Here is a 27,695-nt window from a genome sequence, read left to right on the forward strand (position 1 = left end):
TGACATCACTGCTGATGTCACCAAAGGTAGAACTACAGGACGTGTTGGGCCACTTCCTCCTTAGGTCCCTGCAGCACATGGTGGGAAAGGTGAGTACCAAAGAAACTGGGATTAACTAAAAACCAATAAACACAAACTCTGCTTAACTCTACTCATCTGTTTTTATTTAATCATGATGGTTTGTGGATGCAGGATTTTGTTGCACGTTCTGTATTGTGAGGAGAACGGTTGTTTGCCTTGGCCAAGATGTTTTTTGTCTTTATTTGTCAAATGCAAGTTAACACGGGGTCAACAAGAAGGGTTCAGGTCAGCTCAGCAATGCAATAAGAGATTTCAACAAGTTTAGTCTAAAGAAATTTAGACTAAACTATAAAGTATATACTTTACACTTAAAATGATGCAATTGTAAAATCAAAGTATGCATGTAAGTGCTTAATTTAATTTCTCTTTAATCTCATTTCTCATGCATTGATCTTTATTTTCATCCTCATGCAACTTATTTCTTCTATGTAAACTTGTTGTTGGTTCAGACTTTTGATCCAGAGTTGATCAATGTAACGTTTGTCTTTGAATCACCTGAACTGTGATTTTTCCACTGATGAAGATGTGACCAAGAACTACAATTGAGTTAATGAATGAGATAATGAATGAATGAATGAACCATGCTCCTGTTTTTACTTTAGCCAAAGATGCAGGCAGATATAATGAGATCAAGCTCACCCCTCGTGTTAGAGCAGCTTGAAGTCATGTCCTGTATGATGTCTAGACAAGCTCCGCACAGCGTGAGTCAGATGTTCATGTAGTAAATACACTCATCGGCTTCATTTATCAGCAGTTCACTGTGTAAATACGTGTTAATGTTAGAACCGCTGATTCACAGGATCATTTTTAGTCCCACTGACTGGAACAATGGAAACAGACACACCTGGTTGGAACAATAACGTGTTGACTAATGACTGATGAACAAACCTGTGCTGAGTGATGTGCTGTATTAAGACTCAGGTGTGCCTCTGTGTGTATTTCATGCTGCTTGATGTCACTCACACAAAGTGCTTCTGTTTAGTTTTTAGTTGCTCTTGATTTGATTTTGAACAAGTGTCAGGATTCTGCCCCGTTTAAGAGGCTTTTGACTTTTATGGTCCATACGTGTATCTGATATAAGAGAAAGTTTGCTAATCGTTCTAATCTCTGTGTCATTCCAATTACTGAGTGTGACAGGAAGTGTGTGAGTCCTCAAACTTAATCATCAGCAGTGACACAACGAAGCATAATAATAACTTGATTTGTAGAGTACACAGTAACAAAGTGCTTTACGACAAACAATATGAAATTCTCAAACAATCGGATGAACAAAAACCTGACAAATAGCTGTTGAGGGTCTCAACTTACACACCAGACTCAACACTGGCTTTCTGTTTTCTGTCAGTCGTTGGTTCATTTATGTTGGAATCATACTTGTGGTCATTGTGTGCAGGGATCACCTTCGACACCACAGTCAAACCTTGTCCGAAGAGGCAAGAACCAAGATTTTATTAAATGACTGATGTTAATTAGTCAGAAACAAACATATTTTGTCTTGTCTGTAGTTTGAGAGAAAAAAATAGAGACATGCTACAAGTTTTGACAGTAAAATTGCTTCTGGTTATTTTCCACAGTGGAACATGAAGCTGCCACAGAAAGAAAAATACCGTCAGCCATACATTGCCATGGTTTTTCATCAAGCTCCCCCCGGCCCGTGTCATTACTGCGTTTAGTGTCCATTTGACAAAGTGCACTGGTCCACCGCAGTCATGGCCGTAGTCTGTAACCTCAGCAGACATGGGTTAACCCCAAATGAGAAAATGAGAGATTACACTCACGTCGGTAATTCAGCTACGATCTGTGATTATTTCAAATTCAATTTCAAATTTTATTTGTCACGAAGACATCAGCTATACCCGGAACAACGTGTAGTGACGTGTGTTTACAGCTGGAGGATGGAGTGATGCCCAGTCAGTGATATTAAGTTACAAGATTCACAGTTTCACTTAAAATTTGAAATGTGTTTTCAGGAAATATGGTCAGAAAATGGTTACAAACATCAGCTGAAAGTATTTTGACATGTAACTCACTGTTCACTCACCTGTACAATTTCAGTTTCACACTTTATTCAATCATGAAATCACATACATCTATAGGGACACCTCTTTCAAAAATCTGAGCCCATCCTACAGATAATTGGCCTCCTGGTGGCGATGGAGAGTATTTTTTTGGGCTTCTGATGTAGACAGTTTTCTTTTCCTTCACTCACTCACAACATTTTTCTGCATATGAATTTGAACTGTTTACCTGCGGGCAACCAACTGCTGCTCAAACGTGATTGGTCAAACTAGAAACAAGAACCTCAAGGCTTCCAGCGCTTAAATCTTGTCCCTCATCTAGAGATTCTGCAAATTCAGCCAGAATCTGTTTAAAAGAGATTCATCTTTCAGTTGTTCCACCATTTTGGTCCAAAATAAATTCTTTGGATATTTTGCAATTGAAGTTGACACAGAAATTCACGGTCTGCCAAAGACAAATCCCCACGACTTTGGTGATCCTGAGTTTTCCTTTATCTTCCTCTTTTTTACTTCATTCACTTAAAACCACAAATACTACCTTAAGGTTGACATCAGATGTTTTAAAGTATAATTTCTTGGCAATCTATCCAGCAGTTGTTGACGGACAGATGTAACCATAGAGACAGATGAAGTTGTGAAGTTACTGTGACATTATTTGGTGCAGTAGATAGACTGTCGCCTCACAGCTCAAGGGTTCTGGGTTTGAACTCGATGGCTGACTGAGGCCTTTCAGGGGGAGTTTGCATGTTTATCTCTGTGGGTTTTCTCCAGGTACTCTGGCTTTGTCCATCAGTCCAAAGACTTGGACCTCGGGTTCATTGGAGACTCTAAATTGACCGTAGACGTTGTTTGTGCACAGTCCATCATGTTCCCAGCCTCTCGCACACTGTCAGCTGGGTTTGCCTCCAGCCCCTCATCCAGTGTCCGTGGTGTTTCTTTCAGCAGTAATAGATAAACAAGACCAGCCTCTCATGCACATTCTTGTCTAAATTAGTTTGGTACTTTTGGGTGAAGCACTACGTCAGAACACAGGACTTGTAGATTCCTTGAGGATTAAGGACAGAGGATGTGGCACCTTGTTAAACCCTATGACACAAACTGATTTGTGAATATGGACTATAGACAACATGCATCTGTGTCCCAAGCTGACACTCCCAGTGGAGCTGGTGCTTGTTGGCGTGGTTTGGCGTCGGCTCCTGTGGCCTGGCCCGAGCTCTCATCCTCTCCACTCACTCCAGTCTGAGGTCATGAGTTGCGCTCGCTTGTGGGAAGCTCTTGTACTGTCTTGTAATGAGTCGTCTCAGCAGGAAAACAAGGCCTTGTTTTTCCACAGTTCGGGGTTGGATGCTTCCAACCTTCAGTTTTGACCTCCGCTAAAATCCCTCCTTTCTTAAGAATGATTGTAAGTGTGGCTCTGACACTTGGGCTTCCATAATGTGCCTTCAGTGTAAAAACAAGCAGAGGACGGACCACTCGACACCATAATGAGCAGTGGATGTTCTATATATAATCAGCTCGTGTGTGCTGCACTTGTGCTTCACACCCAAACTGCAATTTCTCACATTCTACAATACAAAATGTCTTTTTCCACCAACTGTTTGTTTGTTCTGCTGCTATTTATTATTTATTACCGCCTAGCACACTGTAAGTGTTTGATGTGGTGTTGGAACAGAATCAGTTTGTTGATGTGGGAGTGTAAGAATGTGATAAATTCTTTATTCATCCTCAGGACACACGGGAGGACATTACTCGCTATTCTCAGAAACTACAATGACTGTGGTTTTAAGCCTCTACCTCTCTTGGTATTCTGTGAAAACCATAAAGAATATAACACTTTAGAGTTTGTAGGAAAAGGGAAATGCTGCCTCCTTGCATGTGAAGAAGAGTATTTTGTATCAGCTCAGTATTTTCTTGGCCAACATAATTTTTCTTGCTTTTTTGTGAGACGGAGCTTTTCCCTGAGTTCACATGAGCTCCTCATGACAACTGTTTAGATTATTAAAGACATGACACAACATAGTCAGCCTTTATGTTTTTGTGACGTATTCTTTGCCCTTTATTTGAGTTCAGTGGTTCAAACATCTGAAGAGTGAACTTGTCGGTCGATGTAAAGAAGTTGTCATTTTTAAACTGCATCAAGTATCTGCATCAATAAGTTACTGGAATTCAGATGGCAATTGAGCATGGTTCATTATTCATTGATTGTCCCGCAGTGGATGTAATAAAGTACATTACTTAGTTACTGTAATTCAGCGCATTTTTTACAAACCATTGTATTACATGTTCACATTGTTTTCATATTCATATACTTTTACCTAAATAGAAACATCTGCTAGTTTTACTGTGTACATTTTTGTCTATTTATACTCAGTTAAGATGTTTGAGTACTTCCAGTGAACGTTGGAAAAGTTACAATCAGAGAAACCGTGAGGAGGATGACAGACAGATCAAATGAGCCGGTGCTGTTGACACAGGAAGAGAATTAAAGATAAACTTTGTCGAACATTTTATTTATTATTTAGAAGACGTCTGATTAATGTTGGTTCACTTTGCATTGCTTTCCATCTCGGAGGAGTCGGGTATAAATCCTGATACAGTACAGTTCTACTGCTGGCTGCTGCTCTATTGGACCAGTTGTTTGAAGATGAGAGGTTTGGAATTCAAAATGTTTGAGGAGTGGATTGACCAAGATGGACTGTAATTCAAAACATCTAAAAGATTTAGTGATGGGGGCGAGGAAGGTAAAGGAGTGATATGATTCATGTCTCAGGTTAAAAAAGAACTGATATGAAGGAATGAGAGAAATGTGAGAACATAAATCTTTGATATCTAGAGATGATGGAAGGCTTTATCCAAACAGCTGATGAGACATCAAGTGATCGTTTCATCAAGTTATAAATGCTGGTGTGTTAAATGTTTGACCCTAGATTAAATAATATAATATGTTTCTGCATTAACATCATAACGTTAACTGTATTCTTGAAATTCAAATGTCTGCTTGATGCAAAATTGTTTTGCAATAACAAAAAAACACGAGCAAGAAGTTGTAAAGGAAATGTTTTGACCCAAGTACGATGATCATCTCCGAGGATACATCCACACTAGTCTGGAGATTTAGAGCCGATCAAATGGAGAAGTTTGGAAACTCTGGGGCTGCATTTTAGTCTGGACGGACAGAAATAGAAATGTTGGGAGACGATGACGTAGATGGTTTTCGATCTTGACGTAGTCTTCACTTCTTTGTCAGGCTCCTATCACATGACCTTCTTCCAGAAAAGAAAACAGGCACCAGCCTCGGCTGCCAGTGTAGAACAAAACACAGATAATCAAATACAAGCCCTGCTGACACTGTGGCTCTTATTTTTCATCATTGCTGCTTCTTGTAGCCCAGCTCTTTCTGCAGCGAACAACCAAATGCTTCCTGTTTACATGTGCACGCCCAGTGTACGTGAGTGGTCATGTGATGAGTGGCGAACCTTTGCCTCCCATTCACTTGCAATCCATGCAAATGAGGAGGTGAATGAATTGTTGAATTCCTGTGGCAAAGCAAATCGCAGCGTGGCTTCACGAAGATTTCAACTTTGGTGAAATGTGACCTGCGATATTCTTTTCACATTCTCTTATGTGTGACCGCCATTAGTATGTGCAGGGATTAAAACTGATTCAGAGACACTTGTGTGGACAGAGATCGTTTTAGTTTTGGAATAAGGAAAATGTATGGCCTCATCCTGCAGGAGCTTGGTTGGTCATCCTTTAGTTTGTCACCAGGTCTGACTGCACTTTATTTAACCTGCAGACATTCTGTCAGTCTCCCTCTCACCTATGGCTTCCACTTTGTTTGGTTTTGGTTCTAATTTAATTCATTTCCTTTCACTTCTTTTTTAGTGAAAACTCATGTGCGGGGTCTTTTCTTGTTTGTCCAGACTTGAGTTGTTGTACAACAAGTTTATGGCCAGAAAATAAAAGTCACACAGACGTTGAAGGAGGACGTCAGTAGACCCTAATCATGTCTGAACGGAGATGGAACAAACAAATCGTCTAACAGCTTCTTGTGACTGATTTTTGTTTGAGTCTATTTCTGCCTGAAAAGAAAGACGGAAAAAATAAACTGAGATTATTCCTAAAAGTCACATGATTAAAATGACTCTTCCTTAAATGTCACACTTCTTCAGTACAGCGATCAACAAAGATTGTGATAGTTTGAAGTCATTAATTCCTCTCTTGGGTTTTTTCTCTTTTCTTTGCTCTTCGGCTCTGCGGTTTCTTTTTCCTTGTCCAAAAACTTTCCAAACTCTTTTGACAAGTCGCTGGAAAAGAAAAGAAACTATTTATGACTTGTTTTCATTCTCAAATTGCCCATGAGCCTAACTATGATTTCATGAATAATGCAGCAAACCGAGTCTCAGTCTCAGATGATGATGCCAGAGACGTCATGACGGACTTTGATTATTTCTTTCCACATATTAAATCATGACCAATTCTTACATGCTAATGGCCCCCTCTTGTGGTAATATGTTGTCATTGCAATTTTGCACACTATACAGGAAGCGCATCATGAGACCATGATGCAAAACAAATTTTCTTATTTGTGCTATGCTTAGCTTTATTCATGTAAGTATAATGAGGCTGGTTTGATATAATTTCCTGGTTTCTTCTGCTGAAAGGTGAGATCTATTGTCACAGGCATAAATAGTGCATATAAGTATTTAAATAAACAATTTGTACTATTATGTTATTCTTAGTTTTTGTAAAAAGTCAGATTTTATCTTAAACATTTCTAATCTTATCGGATCATATCCTAAACATGCAGATTGTAGCTTTCTTCAACGTGATACTGAAAATCTCCAAAAGGGGGCAGTACACATCAATTCAGTATTTAGTACAGGTATCTTCTAATCTGAACTTTTCCTCCTGTTCTAAATCTTTTCTTAAGATAATAGAAACTGTTTGCTGCTGATGCTGGACTCTTGTTTTTACTTGCTGACATAGATCATTAATTATTCCAGAGAATCCTAAATTCAAAACAAAGGCCTCCCGATCCGTTAACCTTTCATTTCAAGTGAATTATATCTTCTAACTAAGCTATCGCCAGATGTAGATTTGCTTTTTCTTGAGTGTTGGCTTCCTCATAATATGAAATAGCTTTGTTATATTTGATTTAGCTGCCTTGCCTTTAAAGATATCTGTTGCTGATCAAACACGTCGAGCTGTCAGTGTTGATGTACAACTCTCTGGAATATTTCAGAACTGAAGTGGACATTTTCTCTTTGTCCATTTCCAGATTCAGCCTTTCAGATGTCGAGCCATGAAAAGTTGTGAAGCTTTAGAAATGAAAATGATCCTGGAAAGTGGAGTTGTTGAACTATAAAGAGCTCTAAGCCAGTGGAGTGGGGGCAGAGGGTGCAGTGGATACCGCTGGCAGTCGCTGGTGAGTCAGTCGGAGACTTCAGTGGCCTCATGTACCCCAGACCTCTTATTCACCCAGATGATGACAGAATATTTTCGAGCGATGTCTCTAAGAATTATGTCAGTGATGCTGTGCGTTGCAATGGAAGTGGAAAAACATAGCAAAGGAAATATTGTTCCAATTTAATGATGGTTTCACACTTGTACTGTGTGAGACATCACTCTGAAGACAAACAAGAGTAAGAGTTTTTTACTAAGATTTTGACATATCCAATAGTTTCCTCATACAGGTCAATGGAGGTGAATCAAATCTTTAAAATGTTCCTCACAGTACTGAACATTATAACAGTATAACATCAATAAGCCCCTGCTGCTTGAAATAGCTCACAGACCTTGTTGAAGACAATACCAGTGTTTTCTCTTTAAAAGGAAATTGTTCAATATGGAAACTGCACGATGACGTCTGAGGATTATCCTCTGGAAGTGTTTTCTGAGAAATTATACTGCACCTGATGTTTTAAAGTATATTTTGTTCAGAATCCAGTATTAAATGTGTTTTTCATGAAAACAACACATTTTTTTCCTCATCTAAAGTACCAACAGACTGTACACAACAGAACAGAAGTTCATTCTTGACCCTAGAAGTAGAAATAGTGAAAAATGGGATGATGGCTGCTGGTGTTTTTGTGACTACTTTCTTTTCTATGCAGCGTCTCCTGTAGTCCTTCTCCTTTTCCTTTAGATAATAAAAAATTTTTGGGAACTTTTGTTATATCACCTTAAATTGTTTATTTTTCAGTCACCACCTTTAGCTCACATGAAAACACCTCATCCAGCTTTATTCCCATATAAACGCTGTGAGGCCCAGATGAGAAGTCAGTCATTCTGACAGTGACGTCAGGTTCATTCTCAGTGCTTTCATTTAGTGGTGGTAACCTTTTATTTACACTTGGACCAGGGATTGTGTGTTTAAGTCAGGCATGGACATGGGTGTTCCCTCTTGATGTGATGCTCTCCCTGGGGCCCAGCCTTAAGGCCAAACTAAAGTCATGAAATCATTGAGTGTTGAGCATCTTGGCATCTCGGGTACCCATATACCCGAGGATTTACCATTCGTTTCTCTAGGAAAACACAGGAGTGGGGAAGAAGAAGTGAAAAAAGAGGGAGTGGGAGGTGAGGGAGAGCTCCGTCCAATGGAGCCAGGGTAAGAATTTATGGTCAGGAAGAGCGATGAATGTGTAATTTACGGTGCATACTCTACCATTCCCCCTGCCCTCCCCTTTGGTAATGAGAAACAGCTGTTTTGTTGTAGGCCCAGGACATGGTATACCCCCTCCCTTCTGGCTATGACACACCATTAGTTTTTATTTCTGTCTCTGCTTTTACGACCCCTGCCCAGGCGCCAGCATTTGGCCAGCGATTGGGACCATGACACCATCTTAGCTCGTCCACCTCCCAAGATGGCCTCCTAGCCTTGGAGAGGGCCATAAGACCATATCATACCATCACTGCTGAAGTAGGCAGCATCACGCTCCCAGCAGAATATTTTGAGGTTTTCATTAAATCCTGGTCAGAGAATAAGAAAATGAATGCGTGCTGTGGAAAACACAAAACTGTCTGATATTAGTTTTAACGACCAACATTTTCCTCCCTTCACATCTAATTCAAGTAAATGATTACGTTAATTACTGTTTTCTTATAATACGTCATTTTTGTTGTTCCATTGGGCCTCACTTGTTTAAGTCTGACATTACAGATGCGGAAGCAGCAAGTCCAGAAAAACAGTTGTCATCCTGACAACAGTTTAGATTATCCACCGATAATAATCTGACCCAATATGTGGGTAATGAATGGATGATTTTGCAGGGAACTGTATGTGCGTGTGAGCTTAATGCTGAACTTCTAAGTCAGTCTGTAAACTTTGATGGAAGTTTAAAGGTGCTACATGTAAGTCCTCTCTTACTAGGAGTGGGTAGTGGTGGTGAATGTTGTTTGCCCAACTCTCCACTCATCGCTAGTTCTTGAGAGCAGACTGGAAGTTACAGTTCCAAGTCAAAATTTTGAATTCTGAGCTACGCGATATAATGGACTGTGACTGTGGCCTACAGGCTAACTTTTAGCATGCTAACCAAGGGGCAAAGGCAGAGATAGAGGCAAAGAAATTATAGACATAAAACCCCACGATTTGTTTGTAAACAGCTGTTAATGCTTATGTTAGCTATGTAGCTATAGCAAAATCTTACATATTAAATGTTTTAAATTGGCAATTGTAATTTTACCATTGCCTTTGTTTGTTTTTTTCTAAATACATTTGTAAGGTGGATTTGTTTAAAGATATATACAAGAGAAGCTGCACGTTCTGCCATGTTAGAGAAAGTGAAAAAAAGTCCTGGATCACCTCCACAAAATGTCATGGAAATCAGTTCAGTAGGTTCAGAATAAACCTGCTCAAGTAAAGAGACAAACAAACACAGATGACAACTGAACGTCCTCGGTGGGGGTTATCACACAAGAACAAAATCAGCGTATGAATGAAGTTTCATCTGAACTTTATTTAGGCTTTCACCGAATAAGCTATACATGATGATACTAATACCTTTTATGTTCCAACATATTCAGTATCACAATCCGCAGTATGAATGAATAACTGTAGCATGTAACTTCTCCTGAAACTATCGAGTGGAAAGCAAAAAGACCCATGGAAAACATTCTAGACATAGAAAGAAAAGAAATCTCTATCTGCATTTTATGAAGCTTTTGGATTATAAATGTGTAAAATGCTTTGATTGTTCTGAAACTTGAGCAGTAGGAAACTTAGTTGTGCAAACTCTTCAGACCCTGTTGCAAACATGATTACTGAGCAGCTGATGATTTGATGGCTTATATAACAATCAGTGGCTTGTAAGTTACTGCATATTTGATATATCACCGTGCATTTATGTTTTCTTCCTCTTGATATGCACACCCTATTGCTTCGATCTGTGAGAACAAGATTCACACACATGTGCGACAACAAACTTGATTCCGTGCAGAAATGCATTCAAAGTACTCAAACGACCAGACTTTAGGTAGAGAGACACACACACACACACACACACACACACACACACACACACACACACACACACACACACACACACACTCTTGCCTGCACGATGGCACACTCATGCAACCTTGTACCATGCAAATATTTATGTTTTTTAATTCCCATTTTTTGTGCCAAGTTATTTTCTGATACATTAACTTTTGAACAAACCACAAGATATGAAATGGCAAAAGTCTGTGTCTAGACACCAGAGGAGGATACGAGCTGAGCTCACTGTGATCCTCCTCCACGTCTTCTCTTAGGCTTGTTTTGTAGTAGAATCCCTCGTCACAATTTTATACAGACGACCTCCTGTCCTCACCAACCACAAATAATTTCCAGTGCCTTTTCTTTTTTTGACTTAAAACTATTCACTGTCTTAACATCTTGTACAGCTGTTATGAAAATCCATCTGCCACCTCTTACCAACACGAAAACAAATCAAGAACATGTCGCGATTAAAATTGGACTGTGAGAAATTGAGGGAGCTGAGGAGGCCTTTCATTCATTGTCAGGTTTCCAGCTTTTAATGTTGCATGACGGACGTGAAGCGACATTGTTCTGTTCATGATGCTGAACCACAGTCCTCACCAGGGGTTTGCTTTCAACTCTCAGAAAGTCACCAAGTTCATCTATTCAAAGCGCTCTGGAAAGACTTGCGTTGCAGCAATCCTCTTGTTCTCTTTGCATCTTCTGCAACACGTAGCAGCATTAATCCATCAATTTCTTCACTTTGACCTTCATCTATGGCGGTCACAGCTGGGCGAGGCACTGTCTCTGCTTTTCTCTCAGCCCCACCGAGCACGCACTGACGATTAGGAGACAGAGCTGGTTGTGATGCTCGCAGCAGTCGTTGTCCTGCTCTGGCCTTTTCTCCTCTTCCCGCCGCCGCCGCCACCTCCTCCTCCTCCTCCCCCTCCTCCTCCTCCTCCCGCTCCTCCTCCTCCTCCTCTGCCATCTTTTCCTTCTCGTCCCCGCCCGCGTGTATTCTCCCTCTCTCTGCGGTTCGTATCGTCTTGTGGGTCTCCTTTATTCTTCCCCTCTGAAATGTGAAAACATAGAAAACGTGATTCAAAGGTTTTACTCTGACGTCTGTCATCACTGTTTGTTGAAGAGCCTCTACTTGGCTAAGCAGCATAAAAATGAAAAGCATCAGAGGGGGGTGCATGTGCCCCACAATCAGGCAAAGCCAATTCTGTTATATTGTGCTAATGTCATTTCAAAGTATATAAATAACATTAGATTATAAATGTTTGGTCAATCTAAATAAGCTGTGGATTTTAACGCACAACTACACTATATGACATCATTTTCTGTCATGATGATGTCATTCGTACCATATGATGGAATGACATCATGTCCAATGATCCTGCATCATGCAGAGATATCTCTGAATTTTTTGAAGTATGCATGATGTCATTTTCTGACTTCTTCAATAACTCCACATACCGTATGACGAGGAATCCTTTTCTGATCGACATAAGCTTCAGCTTGTCTCTGCAGCCCTATTATTTGTGGAGATATTTTGGAAAATGTATTTTATGGATCATATTTTTTTGTTGACCTTGACATTTAGTCTTTGTGTCGTGTTTTTGGTGAGTTTGGTGAAAATCCACAAAAATCTTGCTTCTGGCTACGCCATTGTGCAGAGTACAAGAAGACATGAAATCCTTTGAGATGAGAATGGAGGATACAGGATGTTTGTTGGGTAAGAACAGTTTAGAATCATTCACAAATGCTAAAACATAATGTTGGGACACAACATAGCTGGCTTTCAAGCGAAAGCACCATACCAACTATCAATACAATGCTAAAGACACACACACACACGAAATAGAATCAACATCCAGATAAAACCATGTTAGCCAACTCTGCCTCCACTTTCACATTCACAGATATGACCTTTTAATTTTGTGTCTCAACAGCTACTTCTTTGTCCAACATAATGCCTGACTGTCTCTTCACAGCAGAATTCACACCTGTCACTCTTGCGTGGTTAACGTCTCCACACGACCCATTCAGAAGAGGGTAAGAGCTGCTGTTGGGCTGCAGAGGAGCTCATGTATAGACGCTGAGAGCACTTACCGCCGTCAAACTACATCAATTTCTGTCACTTAAATCACCTTGAAATCACTTCTGGCATAATGAGTTAAACATTGTCAAGGGCCCACTAATGGCCCATAAGGACATAAAGAGCTGTCACAAAGTGGAAGTGGACATGTGTCTAGTGTCAGACGGCTATTGTTTAGGCAGCACTCAGAAGTATTATGTTTTGTATATTTGTGGGAGTACAGTTACGCTGGGGGATGTTTGTTATGAACTTGTGTGCCGAGAAACTCTGCACATCCTAGAAACCGAGTGAACACGTGCCAAGGGCTGGACAGTGTTCAATGCGCAGTTGACAACAGCGCGGCTTATGGCGCCACCGTGTTTGTCTACTGCCGTGGAGCAATGACTTAAGGTCTGCGTTTATTTCCCTAAAAAAGCATTTTCAAACTCGTCGTACAAACAGTTATGGTTCCCTGGCTTAAACGCAAATGAGGAAAAAAAAGCCAAAAAGCCTCAAATTGCGTTGTTTCCCGAATTTCACCAAAAACAATCTTTCTGCACAGCCACTGAAAATCATTATCTGGTGATTTGATGGAGCTGAATGTGTACAGACCTGACACAGAAACATTTGCTCACCGCAGGTCCATGCAGAGTCACAGTTGCTTCACTCGCAACTTAAAATCAAAAGGCTCAGTTGCACACAGTAGTGCACAAACAGGAATAACTTGTCTTTTTGAAAAACCATTAGCACAAAAATCATAAAAACATCACTCATGAAAACTTGGAGTTTTGGTCTCAAATGGTCCGATTTTACGTCCAGTGTGTTCCTCATTTGTGTCGTCTTGAAACAATAAACATATTTTTTAACTTTTTTAATGGCCTCTATTCAAACAACCACTTAATATTGAGTGGCAATAATTTCAATTTAAATCAATGAGGGAAGATAAGTGGAGGCTGAGTGAAGTGAAGGGTCCTCACACACACTCTGCAGCATCTGAGCTGCTGTGCTTACTGTGTGAGGACTTAATTACTTCTCTAACAAATTACTGACCGAGCCAAGAGAGGGAGACTCCATCAGTTAATGACAGCTCTGATTGCACCTCCGCTCCATCCAAACTAAACAATTGTTCCTGACAGACGCAATAACACATCCCGAAAATCCTGTTTTCGCGTGAGACCCAGTTGCGGAGCTTCAGGGAAAAGGGGAAAAGAATCTGCAGCCAAATCAACATAAAGCATGAGATCTGCAGACCACTAAATCACCAGTGTTGTACAAGGTCTGTCCCGTGTTTTATATAGCTCGCAGGACAGCCAACTCCCACACGAGTCCACAGTTGCTCTCAGTGTTTACCCACATTAGCCTCACAGAGGAAGTGGCAGAAATATGCATTTTAGTTTCTAACGCATGTATTTAGCCAGAGCCGGCCCTAGCCTTGGTGCCGCCAATATTGTTGAGCATTGCCATTACTTGATCATTCTACACTGTATATCTGACACACCAATTGTTCATTTTATTAGTTGTAGCTGTACAGCTTATACCAATGTCAGCCTTTATGCTCCTATGGTTTTGAATTTAATGAATATGTACACACGGACACACATGACGTCTTTCAGACCTAATGCAAAAAAGAAATGGTGTCGATCCGAAATGACCAGATCAGCCTTTTATTACTCCATTGGTAAAAATAACTACTCTCACTCTATCCATAGTCATAAGAATGAAATAAGAATTGTCCTTTTAATGAAGATCCAATGGCTGATCCAGTGCCCTGGTTGTTGCTGCTGAATCCATAATGACATAAACACTTCATTGAGTGAAAGCAGTGAACTAGTGGAGACATTTGAATAGTTGTGACAGAAAGCAGATGTGAGCAGCAGTCAGGCTTTTGTGTGAAGTGCACGACCAACGTGCTTCAATCAGTCCACGACTCTTCCTCTCCTCCTATTATTAATAATTGTTTAACGCAAGGTATTTTCTGTAGTTTACCTAGTTACAGATTTTCTTGAAATGTAGCGTCTGAAGCTATTGTAGCTTCCTAAAGTCTCTTAAATGCATCACCTGCAAACTATCAGCAGATGCTGCTTAGCAGCTGCACACAGTGACACACAGTTTTCACAGATCTTGTGGCTAAGACGTAAACAGAATCACAGACTGTGGTGTACAGAGCGTAGCTGGGTATCCTTAGTGCGCATTCATGTGGGTGAAAGTGAGTCCCCTCCTGCTACAGCTGTTACAGCTGGTGTGGGGTACAAAGACAAGTAAATATTTGTAACAAATTATTGTATTCTATTTTTCGTATTATTATTTTAAAGGACAAACAGCGCCCACCAGAAGGTGGCACCGTAGGCAACCGTCTAGAAGGCCTATGCCTTTGGCGGCCCTGTTTTTAGGTATTTATTTAAAACAGGACTGAAATCCTCCTTGACGTCGGCAGTCGAGGGTTTCACCATCCACAAATCTATGACACATCACTCGTCAGGATAAGATATTTGACAGTTCCCAGAGTAGTACTTATAAAGCAGTATATAATATTTCACTTAATTCTTCCAGGATACAGATGTCAAATGTTCTTCTCATTTATGAAATTGTTCCGTCACAACCTGTTTAATGACGCTGAGCAATTACAAAACACGCCAGTTTCCTTCCCTGAAGACATCACTGATCTTTATGAGACAACGTCAGATCATGTTCTGTTTCTGAGATCCGAAGCCCTGAAAGAATTATCCAAGACAAGAGGATGGTGTCGGAATATGCAAGCCTCCTCCGTGTTTACGCACAAATATCCAAGCATATCATCTGTAACATGTTGCAACATCTGTACTGATGCCAAGACTGAGCAAATATTGTTACACAATGTTGCTGCTGTGGCCAAAATCCCCTAAGCGTGTCACCAACCAATAAAGGCTTTAAATACCGCTGCTTGGCAGTTCTCTACGTCTCTGTACATAAGTGTTTCCAACTTTGGTCAAAATTGGTACGTTATGCAAAACAGATTAGCATTTGGTGGCATTTGGAAAAAAAGAGTTATCCCTTTCAGCTCATGAAAACAATTCTTATAGCTTAAATAAATAGGGTTGAAAACATTTTAAAAGATTTGTCATCTAAGCATCGCTGCTGGTGGATTCATAATTTCTTTGCCTCAAAAAAAAAAAATTTCTATAATGTAAACTTTGGACCACCTGGACAGATGTGTAATTTATTAGCCTCATCAGCAGCTGATAAGCTGTTATGAAAGCCGATAATGGCCATCGACTGGTGAGAATGATTGTTAACCTGCTGGAGAGCAAGCTGCTGTGGGTGATAAGAGCCCAAGCAAACATGTCATGGCCGTGTAAACCTCACGCTTCAGCGGTCTTTAGAACAAATAGCTCTCCCCGGCTCTGATCACGCTCCAGCTCTGCAGTGTGTAATGCCCTTCATCTGCTTGGCTCGTAGATTCGGGTTTATTGTTTACATGCTGAGAAGTCAAGAGGTTCTGTATCCTTCTGCGAGCTCAGCCAAACCAAACCCAATCAACACGCCGTGGGTCACAAACACACTGGCGGGAATTCCGGCTTTTAGATGTTGAGTAACGGTTCCATCAGTCATCACATTAACTGGAGGAGACGTTTCATGAAGTACATGGATTTTACTGCGTCTTTATCTGTAATGTGATTATAACTGGAGTTTTGAATTCGTAGTGGACATCATATACTTGTTATTGTGCACTTTTTTTTTTGCCGTATTTATATTTGTGTTTACCTCTTGCACAGGGCGTCTTGATCACAACGCACTTCCTTTTTTCTGTCTGTGGAGCGCAGGTTTCTGAGGGCGGCGAGGCGTCCGAGCCAGCGACCTGCAGAAGCGGTGAGCGGACCCGAGACTGCGAGCCTTTCTTAAATCCACATGTTTTGTTCTTCTTCATGCAGGAACCCCACTGGCTCCACTCACCCAGTTTGCACGCGGAGGCACGCTGACCTGGGGGAAGAACATGGGACAAAGACTAAAGCCGAGGGTGAATGGTTTACAGCTCCAGCATCTCAGATTTGTTCTACAGCTTTCCCGCCTGCTTTTTTACAGCTCAGTAGTTTTAGCACAGGATAATGAGTTTAGGTAATTTCCAAATCTGAAAGCAATCTTATGTTTTTGAGTTGAGATGGGCAGATTGAGGGGGTTTGCCATGAACCTGAAAATGTTCAAAACCATACGACTTAAGTGTGCTTCAAGACAAGAGCCAGTTTTTTAAGGTCATGTTTTAAATTCTCTGTGGACAAGCGGGGTCAGGTTTAAGCAAGCAATGCCAAAAAGTCAGTCCAGAGCTCCAGGTCTGAGCCAAGATGGCTGGGGAGCTCCGAATTTCACTGTTAATGATGTCGTTTCTGACTTATTTTCAACAGAAATAAAACCACACGGAGGAAAGACCAAGACATTCTGTTATTTTTCTCAAAGTGTTCTCCTCCCTTTTTTCCAGGCCAAAGAACCAAATTCAACCCGGCCTCTCAGATGAAGAGATAAGTGCACTTTAACTATAACGACAGGTAGATTTCATAGATGCTGTGTTTATGTTTTGAAGCTTGGAGCTTCTAGGTTACTCACCGACACACTCCATGGTCTCGTTGGCAGTGAGCTGGCCTGGAGGGCAGCTGACGTAACATCGGCCGCTGTGCGAATACAAGCCCTCCTTGCATTTTGTGCAAAAATTGCGATTGAAACACGCTTCACAGTTGTCTATTTTACATTCTGAAAGAGGAAAACAGTTTTCAATTAAATCACTCAAAAGTCATATAGATTCTGGAGAAATCTAATTTTGTATTGTTTATGTCACTGGTTTGTTTCTTTGTTGGTACACACACATAAGTCACTCTTTTGATGGAGTATTCATTGCATTCTGGCTCAAAAAGAGGAAATCAGTCTCCAGAGAAAGGAACTTTAATTGTATTCCCTCTGAGAGATTAATTGGTGATTAAACAACACAGGGTCTATATCGGGGGAGAAACGCTGTTCCCTTAAAAACACATGCACCACAGGCCTTATTTTTTTGGAATGTGGGTTTGAACAGTGCAGCCAGGAGAGCTTCTCTTCATTGGGCTTCTAGTGGGTTCATCCACACCTCAGACTCATTAGAAACCTCTGACGCACCAGTCAAACAAAGAGCTTCTTCAGATATGGATAATTACAAACACAGGAGGATAAAAAGCATACATCTTAAAAGACTCCCAAAAGCTTTGGTCTCGTCATGAAAGGCTTTTCATCCTTCATGTCATTCATTCCATCTGAATGAACTGAGCTCGGAACAAAACAGTGAGGAAGACCTGTAAATTTAATGTGTCTATATTTTTTTATATGGGGGGTTAATTCAGAACCAAACTCTACTATACTGCAGCTGGTCTGAATCCAAGGTCAGAAATGATCCAACACCAAATTTTACTTTAAGTCCCTCCTGCTCCCAATTACTATTTTAAAGCCCTTGACAGCTAAATTTGACAGTGCTGACGTTTGCAGCCCTATAATGTGAGGCAAATGTTGCTAACAAGGCACTGCGGGGTGATATGTATAAAGTCGGATGATTTGATAATAACCCAGGTTAGCTGCTGACGGCCTCTGAGAAGAATTTGGGAGGATATTCAGCCCTTTCTGCGAAAAAACAAATCAGGGCAGGGAAAAAATGCTACACTAAAAACAAGTTATTTGATTTGTTACAAATGATCTGGGAATTTTGATAAATTTACAAAACTCTCGGACACTAACACAGAAAATAATAAATTCTCGTCTCAAAAAAACAAAATACAGAACCGTCATCATTATGTGACAAAACAAAAAACAGCTCTTGAGTTTTAAATGATTTGAGGTTGTGTAAATTTAACAGAAAACTTTTATTACATCTGACAGATATTGGGAGGCAAAGGAATCAGAAGTCAAACAAAATGTGATGTGTTATGTTTCTCTTCCTGTGATAGTCATTTACTGCCGGCATCTGCCAGATATCTACACCCATATCACTGTCTTAAAGTAATGAATGTCATCAACATAATGTAAAACTGATGGTGGAAGCAGTCAACATTAATTTGATTAAAAGGAATATTATTTTATAAACATTTAACTGTGCAAAGGCTTATTAGATGTAATTCATACCCTCAACTTTCAGGTTTCAGAGAATCTTTTTATGACACAGTTAAGGATGCATCACAGTAAAATATGTGTAAAGCAAAAAAATCACAATTGGATTGTGGCCTGGCCTGAACTGTGCACATGAAGGCAAAACAGATACAGGCATCCTCCCAAAAATAGGAAAAACAACATCGCATTAGAACTGTTTTTGTTGGGATTTTGTTGCAGTCCTATTTTCTGCCCAAACTTAACAGGCTGAGGTGCTGGCACTCCTCGGCTTAAAGTGCAGGACCAAAGTATGTAGGTTTGGTGAGTGCCATGAGCCAAACCTGCCTATAACCATAAAGACGATTGTTCACTTACAGAAAAATGTAGCCACATTCCTTTTGTGCAGCAAATTTGCTGAATTTAGCATCTTTACAAAAGGGTAAGTGGTAACAACAGAAGGATTTCATCAAGTGGTCACTTATTTGCTTATTAGTGGCCAGATGCATCCTGTTAGTGAGCATTTGATAATAAGGTAATATTGTATAACTTATTCACTTACAAACATGAAAACTAGAGGCACAGATTGGTCCTAAAAAGAAAATGGGTTATGAAAATTGAGAATAGTGAATTGATTAAATAAAGCTCCCTTTCTACATTCATATTTTAGGTCTGTTAAACAAACAAACTCACAACAAGACAGATGCACAAGACGAGAAACTAACAGAACATCTCTGTTGTCCTCTAAATAACCCCTCTGGACATAAACAAAAGAGGATGAGCCAGAGAGGATCAGATCTCATGCTCTGCACGTTTGATGGGAAGTCAGCTGTGAGACTGAGCTGTTTCCACCAACTGAACTTAACGATTCCAGATGTGTATTTACAAATCTTATGTGCCCACATACTGTGCACATCATGTTCATGTAACACTGACACTTGGTGGTGTCCCAGGGTCGAGAGTCTACAGCAAAAACAAAAAACTCACGGGTGCATCTGTTGTTGCCTTCTGGGTTCCTCATCCCAAAGTATCCCATGGGGCAGGAGGCAAGGCACACTCCTATCTGACGGATGTCATTGCGCTCAAGGAAGATGAAGAGCTTGGGCTTACATTTGATGCAGCCATTGTACTCAGAGCATCGGTCACAGCCTTTGGGGCAAGATGGTGGCCCCTCAGTGCTAACTGTGGAAACAGAAAGAAAGAAACAGGTAGATTTGCTCTGCTTGTGCTCAAACTGTGTGCTTGCACTCTGATATTTAGTTGCTTACACAATTTCCCTGCTCTCCAGCGTCAGCTCTTGTTGCTGCTCACTAAACCTGGCATTTTATTGGTTGTTGGTGATTTTGACTTGTTGCTCAAAAATATCCAAGCACAGAAGAAAAAAATCTGTAAATGCAAGGAGAAGAGCTGAAGCGCAGGAAATCGCAAGCAGGGTATATTTGAGTGTGAGCGGAGGGTTTTGAGTGAGAGAAAAAAATCTGAATGTAAAATTTATGAAAGTCTTGAAAGAACATGCTCTTGAATCAAGATTTAAAAAAAAACACCCATAAACAGGCAGGTTGAGGTAAACAATAAAAAGAACAACATGGTTTACTAAAAACAGTTTCTTGCAAGATTTTTTTTTAATGAGAAAATAATAAAAGGCCTTTGTCAAATTCTGTCCAACATTAGGGAACTGTTGTATATTTTTGGCATATCCACAGACCTAGTCATAAAACTGCCAACACTTTATCACTCCAACAAGCCGTTCTTAATGCTTGCAGCTTAATCTAACCGGGGGCCGGGCCAAACATCTTTCTTTGAACCGCAGCTCACTGTTTATTTCAAACTGCCTGCCGGAGATCCCTCACAGATTTTCATTTGGAGCAACCCGGGCAATCGTCGCTGACTGTCAACAACCAAGACCCAGTCAAAATCAGGCATCTCGCATCACGCAGGGCTTCGACTGGGGTCAGTCCGGAATAATCTTGGCAGTAGCAATATTTCCAGACACGCCTGAGAGAAGAATACTGAATTTGGGTGGTGCCAACTAGCAAGTCTCCCCTGGCCTGAATCTAAAACTGCCCTGGAGATTTAGTTATACCTAATCCAATACCAAGCAAGTAATAATTCTAATCTAATCGAATTAATATCCAGGAAAAGTGTTTATTCAAGGTGTCAGTCAGAAACAAAACCACATCCTTTGGAGTTAATTTACAGCACTAAAGATACACACCCTCACACAGCTCACAAACCCTCATCTGCCGCTTAGATGGTAAAAGATGTTAAAAGGCTTCTCTCGTCAACAGATTACAGATAATAATAAAAGTAATAACGGGTCCTGGGAAGTGAGACTTAACCACAGCAGAGGGAAGCATATGAGTCTGAGAATGTGGTGTCATAAACTGTTTGAGACACGTGTTGGACTGAAAAAAAAGAAGGTTTGTGCTGTCTGGAGCGTGAGGAGCAATATGTGCTACTCATCGCTCTGATGGATTCAGTTTGATCTCTGCATGACACTTAATTCATTCAGGGAAGGAAAACAGAAAACAAGTCCCACTTTTGTCAACTATCTGCTTGCCAAAGGGGGCTGGTGGAATTAAAGACGGAGTTAAAGACGTAAAAGCTATAAAAGAGACATGTCAACTGCAAATCTTTTCTGTCCTCAGAGGGGGAGGGCCTCAAATTACTGACGCTGCAGAGCGTAATCATGTATATGGTGAGTGACCCAAATCCTTCTGTCCTCATTAGCATGGCACATGACAAACTCCGGCAGCATTTATGGTTATTACGCACATACACATGAGTATGTACAGTGAGCTGTAAAAAAGAAAATCTAAATCTATCACACAAACAACAGTTCTTCCTTCCAAGTATGTGAGATTTTAATCACACCACATCTGTTTTTGTGGCCAGCCACGGCATTATATGAATTCTGGTTCACAGAAATTGGGGTGAGCTTGGCATTGGCTTAAAGCTCCTCGTGTGGGGAAAGAAGAATTATTTCAAATCTGACAGTAAGACCAGCACGGAGGCTCCGAGGCTGGGACGTGCTGCGCGTCGGCCTCAGCACCATCTTTGGTTGCGTGAGGTCAGAAAAATGCTTACAACAACACCAGCGGCACGGTCCAATTGAGAGCTTAGAACTGTCAGGTACTCCTTCCATTATGTGCCCACAGAGCCAGACACACAAAGAACGATGGCTTTGAGGGCAAATACCTCGAAACCCCTTCTATAAACAATCCTAATACCCATAAAGGTTTTACATAAACTAAGAGAAGCATAATCTCAAAAAGAGGAAGAAAGATGAGCCATTCAGCAGAAACACTGAAGCCAGCTCGCCAGGAAAAACAAAAAAGAATGATGAGAAAATAAACAAAATGTTATCTTTGCTTTGCTTGTTAAATGTTTATAAGACACCCACCACTGTGACTCAGACCGCAGTAACGAAAGGCAGCAGTGCTGAAGAAGAGGGAGGGAAAAAAAAAGAGATGAAAACAAACTGAGAAAGAGTGGACTCACCCCGTCTCTGCCTTCTCGCCTTGGAGAGCTTGAGAGCGTCGCTGTGACCCATGGAGCTGAGGAAGACCATTGCCAGCGCCACCAGTCCCAGCTGCATAGTCTCTGTTGCCTTCCCGGCCACGCAGGGTCCCCCCCTGCAACCAGATGGATCAGGTGGGGGGGCCCCCTTCCTCTGTGGGACAGGTGGATCCCTCTGCTGCTGGGACAGATGATCCCTCCTCTCTACTGTGGTTCTGCTCTCTCTGTCTGTCTCTCCCTATCCCCCCCTCCACGCCTCTGGCTCTCTGTATCTTTCACTCTAGTGGCTGCTGCGTCCGCAAGTCTGTGTCGTGGAGGGTGATGCTCCAAACAAGCCCGAGGCACAACAAACCATCACACTTCTGGTAGTGCTGATGATGGGAGCCGACAGAGCGGGGCTGCAGGACGGAGGGGGGGCACTTGAGAGGCTGTCAAGAGCATGAAGAGGAGGAGAGAACGCAGAGGAGAGTGTGGAAATCCTGCTGGTTCAACCCATGAACCCTGGGGTGGACTGGCAGGGAAGCAGGAAACCTGCTGTTTGAGGAGTGCTCGCTGTCAGTAAAGAGCTGGAGATCACGAGAGCACGTCTCACTTAGAGATGATGTAAGGATGCAATAAAGAGAAAACGTGCAGATTGAAGAATGATGGATGCAGGATCTTGATTATGACTGACAACACATCTGCTTGCACCAGGACCTGCTGAGAAGAGAAGACAGAAAGATGGAAAACAGGTTTAGGAAAAAGCTTTTTGCTGGCACAGATAAACCAACATTAAAGAAATAGTTGTACATATTTTTGGTAATATGCCAGATTTACTATCTTGCTGAGAATTTAGATGAGAAGATCAATACCTCTGTCTTTGTGTCCAAGGTATCAGTGGATCAACACTAATTGGCAACAATTTAAAGTTTCCCATTTTAAGGAAGAGGGGAAAAAAAGATTTGCTGGAAGACTATAATAGTTTCTGATAGTTGATTATTGTTGACAGAACTGGGCTTCATTTCCAACTATTTCCTGACATTTAATACACTAATTGATAACTAAATGAATTAACTATAAAAACTATAAATAACAAAATAATTGGTGGTCAAAGTTTGACAGTTCTCCTGCTACTTTCATCATGTTTTCTATGTTTTAATGACTTTAAAAGAAATTTAAAAAAATATTTAATAAAACCTAAAAACAAATTCATGTCTAGATTTTGTCAAAGGTTCTGTCTATAAGTTTGGGGCCATGAAATGAATCCGTCATAGTTATCTGTCATGTTATTCTGCTTAACCACTACTCTATTACTGCAAATGTCTAACAAATTAACAAATTAATCAAATCACTGTTTGTAGACAAAAATTTAATAGACTAGGGGATTTTCAGGGCGCATGGGTGCGTGTGGGCAGCTGCTCACTTTGCCCGGTTAATAAGTCAACCTTGGGCTCCATCCAGACTCATTGGTTTTCATTTTAAAACAGCATTTATAAAAGAAGAAAATACCTTGTAACTATAAATAAAAATGATCTAGATGAGCGTTTTAGTTTTGCGTCAGAAATAAATTCCGTACACTAAAAGACCTGAAAACACATCACTTGAGGACTAGTGTGCATCGGCTGCACGTGTCGGTGTAACCAGGAGGCAGATTGTCTATTTTCAGGCGGTTGCAGAAAATGAACTGATGATAAGTTGGAACTGTTGTTAATGGGAAGTATTAGCAACACTTGTAATTCATTATTCATGTGGTAATTGAGACGTGACTGATAAGACACACTCAGGAAGCGAACGTGAGCATCTACGTCAAAAGTCTGATTCTGTCTGACACAAACACAAACCCGTGAGTTTTCAGATTAAAACGTGACCAGCAGCATTGAGAAGAAACAACAGTTTTTCCCTTATTTTGTTTTCCTTTAATACAATTTTTATAGATATAGAATAACGTCATTCTCCATTAAATTCTAACCCAGTGCAACTAGGTTACATTGTTTGACCGAAAGAGCAGTCATTCAAGACTGACACATAATTTGCCTTTTCGACATCAGAGATCTCAGTAATTCGATGAGCTATAAACTCATGACTGGCTCATTCAAATCAGCAGTCATGGATCAAAGATAAACCAAAATACTTTTGGGTGGTGACATTTCTTGTCTATTTGTACTTGGATAAATTGAGCGTGTTTATAGTTTGAACAGAACAGTGCTGTTGGAGTAAAGGCTCTTGTCATATTTAGTGCTGAGATCTCTTTCAGATAGTGTCACACGCCGCCTGTATTTACAGCTCTGGTGTGAAGAGGATACACAGAACATGTTAGGTTGAGAGCAATGGGAGGTCCTCCCTCACAGCTCAATAAAGAAAAATACGACCATATTTGGTTGTTGAGTTGTTGTGGCTCTGAATCACACTAAGGACAATGCCATTTGGTGCGTCTAAACATTCCAGCAGGCAACATTGTATTCTTTGTTCATAAATAAATCAATAGGGACAAAATAATATCAGAGTTACACTAAGCTTGGTGCCAGAAACACCATGTTCTCTCGTTTTATATCAAACTTACACAAATGGGTATAAAGAATCTAGATAGATTTGAATTCCTATAATAACTACACACCCTGTGATGGGTTACAGCGTTTTTGAGGATGGAAATTGACACAAATGTCTTATTCTTACAAAATAAGCTAAATTAAGTTAAGCAGAATCACTGATAAATGAGGGCATCTGTCACAGCCTGTTGTTGTGGAATGAGTCAGGGAAATGACACAAACCCACATACATGCACACAACCATGTGGGATTTGTCAAGTCTCACATGAAGGAAAAACAAGGTAATTCCATAACACTGTTCTCCACTTTTAAATTGTGTTTAACAAAGCAGAGGAGTTCTTCTAACCTCTCCTCACTGGGAAACAGACGTCAGACTCTTCCCGACCTTATTTACTTCTTAGCGCTTAATGACTCACAATGTCACTGACACCTCTCGGCTAAAGTCATATTTACAGGAACGAGCCAAACGAGTGGCGCAGCCAGTCGTCGGCAGCACCTGTATGTAACTTGAGAGAGCACGATGACTAACTTTTGGGACGCGCTGAGTTTTTGGATCATCCAGAACACAACACTCTTCAGCTCTCAGGATCGGTGCCAGAGACTTTCGTAACCCAGCACTCCCATGACTGTGCAACCTGCCAAAAGCCCACCTCGGCCCATCCATTTATCTGCTGTCACACATGGAGATAAGAGTCAGGAGAAACAACTGAGGAAATAGATCTCTTTGCTCTTCTGCTTTGCGAGAACCTTTTGTAAACATGTCACATAACGAACACTCGTCCCATCATGCAACTGTGGCACTTGAAAAGTCGTGCTTTGAACCGTGGGCCTTTCCTCACCGTCGGCCACATTCAGCCAGAGCCCAATGAAACCAAGCCGCGCTCATGAAATAGTCAGGAGATTAAATTGCCTCCTTTGTAAGTGCTAAGTTTGATCTATCAATTATTCAGGCGCTGAAAGGGAGCTCCCACACTGGGAATCTATCGAACTTGAGAAGGTGCCAGAAACTCTGAGCTCCGAGTCACAGTCATGCAACCTGTCGATGAACTCTGCCCGTGACTAAAGCTGATGGCTTCTCTTAAGAGCCGAACGAAGATCATCACCATGCGTAACTTGTGCCAAAATGCCACAGTCACACGCAAGCTCACTGAGTGGGTTATGAATGGAAAAATAATATCGGCGTTTGTAAAATGCAACAAGTCTGAGTCACAGAGAGGTATTGTGAGTTCATAAGTCATAACGTCCCTCACATTATAAAAAATATTATTTTTAAGGGAATTGGAAACCAGAATAACTTAAATCACTTACTTAAATCTGGGCTGTTAAATGAGCACATTGTGCTCCCGAAAAATTTGGCCGCTCTAGTGGAGGGAACAAAGCAATGGAAATAAAAATTTATGGGTGATCTCATTCAGTTATAGAGCACATTCATGGTCGTCTTATTTTGATATGCACAACCCATGTTGGTACGGCCAAACCGTGAGCCTTGTTGGTGCTATAGCCAATCTAGACCACAAGGAAAAACAAAGACAGGAAGAAGATTATGCAACAGAAAACAAAAAATAGATAAATAGGGGTTTGAGTGAAGCTATTGTTAGAAAAATAGAGTCGTCATCATCCTTATGTCTGCATCCAAGCTCTCAACAACTATTACTCTAAATCTGTAAGTGGTCCATGCACTTCAGAGTGTGGAGAGGCAGCACCAGCAGCCACAGAGGCCTCGCTCATTTTAGTGATCACTTCCTCTGCTTAAAGAGGGAGTGAGAGGTTGAATCTGCAGCAGCTGAAACATACCGAGCAGAGATCAGCATCACTGACTGTATCCTCACAGCCCTGTTAGGCACACATCAGCTCTGCCATCAGAGTCTGTGTGGCACACAATGCCGGATTACAGATGTTTGCAGTGCGTTAAGGAAAAATCTCCACCTGCCTCGGACTGCTGTCACTCTCCCTGCATGCATTTCACCTTGAAGCCGAGGACAATGACTGTTCAGAAGATGAAATGTGTGTGTGCATGTGTTTATGGATAGATGTTGTAAAATGTAATCCAGGTGAAAGAGAATGTCAAACTTTCACAATCCAAATAGTTTTTGTCAGTGCAATGATATGGTTAAATAATGAAGATTCTGGGTTCATGTGAATGGAAAAAGTTTAAAGTTTCAGTTTTTTAAAAGTTTGAATTAATTGCAAAATAAAATCATTTTTGATCCCAGACATACATATGTAATAATACTTATTATAATAACAACAACAATAATAATAATATCACTGTATTAGATAAAGGTTTTTGATTTCTAATGCACAATAAAGTAACTTAGACTCCTCAGATCCTGACAGCAAAGTTTAAATATTGGTTCATGAGAACTGCTCCAGACCAAATAACCAAACCAGTGAATGAGTTTATCTAAAATCAAACAATGTTCAATGAATGAAAAGATGAAAAAAAGAACCCACCTGTACATCGAGATCTCAGTGTGAGCTTCTTCATTGAACGGTCGCGATTCAATTTCCTTTTTTATAAGGGAAAAATCCGTTAGTTGTTTGGTCAGAAAAAAAAACTCCTCCTACATGACCCCCCCCCCCCCCCATGCAACTTCTGTCTGTCATCATTTAACAAGACGTGTGATTTCATTCCTCTCACATGTCCCTGTGTCGAGGCAGCTCCCTGTCAGACTGTGGAGAGGATGCACAAGAAAAGAAATCTGCAAGTGATTAAATAATTACAACAACAACAAAAAAAAAACCCAAACAAAAGATTTTGAACATAAAAATATATTGGTTATGTCCCGATGAAATGAGTCAGAATGACGTTTTTTCACGTGTTTGCGGCGAGTTGCGCTTTTTAAAATCCACTTTGTGCGTCGAGCTGCATCCAACTAACGCAAGTGGAGTCAGAGCCGTGATATTTGCATCCAGACTCCAGAAACTGCCAGCGGGCA

General features: G+C 40.8%; 1 protein-coding gene and 1 long non-coding RNA gene across 4 annotated transcripts; one reads left to right on the plus strand and one right to left on the minus strand.

Moving 5' to 3' along the window:
* LOC109633159 (uncharacterized) lies at nt 1–17,381 on the plus strand. Of its 2 annotated transcripts, XR_002202980.2 has the most exons (4): nt 1–89; nt 16,549–16,634; nt 17,091–17,157; nt 17,243–17,381. It is a non-coding gene; the product is annotated as an uncharacterized lncRNA (long non-coding RNA). The 2 variants fall into 2 exon arrangements; XR_011245934.1 differs by lacking the exon at nt 1–89 and having other exon boundaries at nt 16,504–16,634.
* On the minus strand, nt 10,038–27,645 carry rspo1 (R-spondin 1). 2 transcript variants are annotated; one of them, XM_069537707.1, is made up of 7 exons: nt 27,398–27,645; nt 27,211–27,266; nt 22,214–22,927; nt 19,700–19,894; nt 17,216–17,359; nt 16,382–16,597; nt 10,038–11,632 (listed from the first exon to the last, which is right to left on the minus strand). In XM_069537707.1, exons 3-7 carry the CDS (start codon nt 22,308–22,310, stop codon nt 11,406–11,408), a joined length of 879 nt encoding a protein of 292 aa, XP_069393808.1. In that variant the 5' UTR covers nt 22,311–22,927; nt 27,211–27,266; nt 27,398–27,645; the 3' UTR covers nt 10,038–11,405. The 2 variants fall into 2 exon arrangements, with proteins under 2 accessions (XP_069393808.1, XP_019948355.2); XM_020092796.2 differs by having other exon boundaries at nt 22,214–22,930.
* Between the last annotated feature and the right edge of the window lie 50 nt (nt 27,646–27,695).

The sequence above is a fragment of the Paralichthys olivaceus genome, chromosome 13 (assembly GCF_024713975.1).
Source record: "Paralichthys olivaceus isolate ysfri-2021 chromosome 13, ASM2471397v2, whole genome shotgun sequence".
NCBI lineage: Eukaryota > Metazoa > Chordata > Actinopteri > Pleuronectiformes > Paralichthyidae > Paralichthys > Paralichthys olivaceus.

What these genes read in the sequence shown, in the direction of transcription:
- rspo1 (XM_069537707.1), bottom strand. Translation starts at nt 22,310, where the DNA reads ATGCAGCTGGGACTGGTGGCGCTGGCAATGGTCTTCCTCAGCTCCATG. An exon ending in GGCGAGAAGGCAGAGACGGG is followed by an intron (nt 19,895 to 22,213) that starts GTGAGTCCACTC and finishes CTGTTTCCACAG; the next exon opens with TTAGCACTGAGGGGCCACCA. An exon ending in CAAGACGCCCTGTGCAAGAG is followed by an intron (nt 11,633 to 16,381) that starts GTAAACACAAAT and finishes TTCACATTTCAG; the next exon opens with AGGGGAAGAATAAAGGAGAC.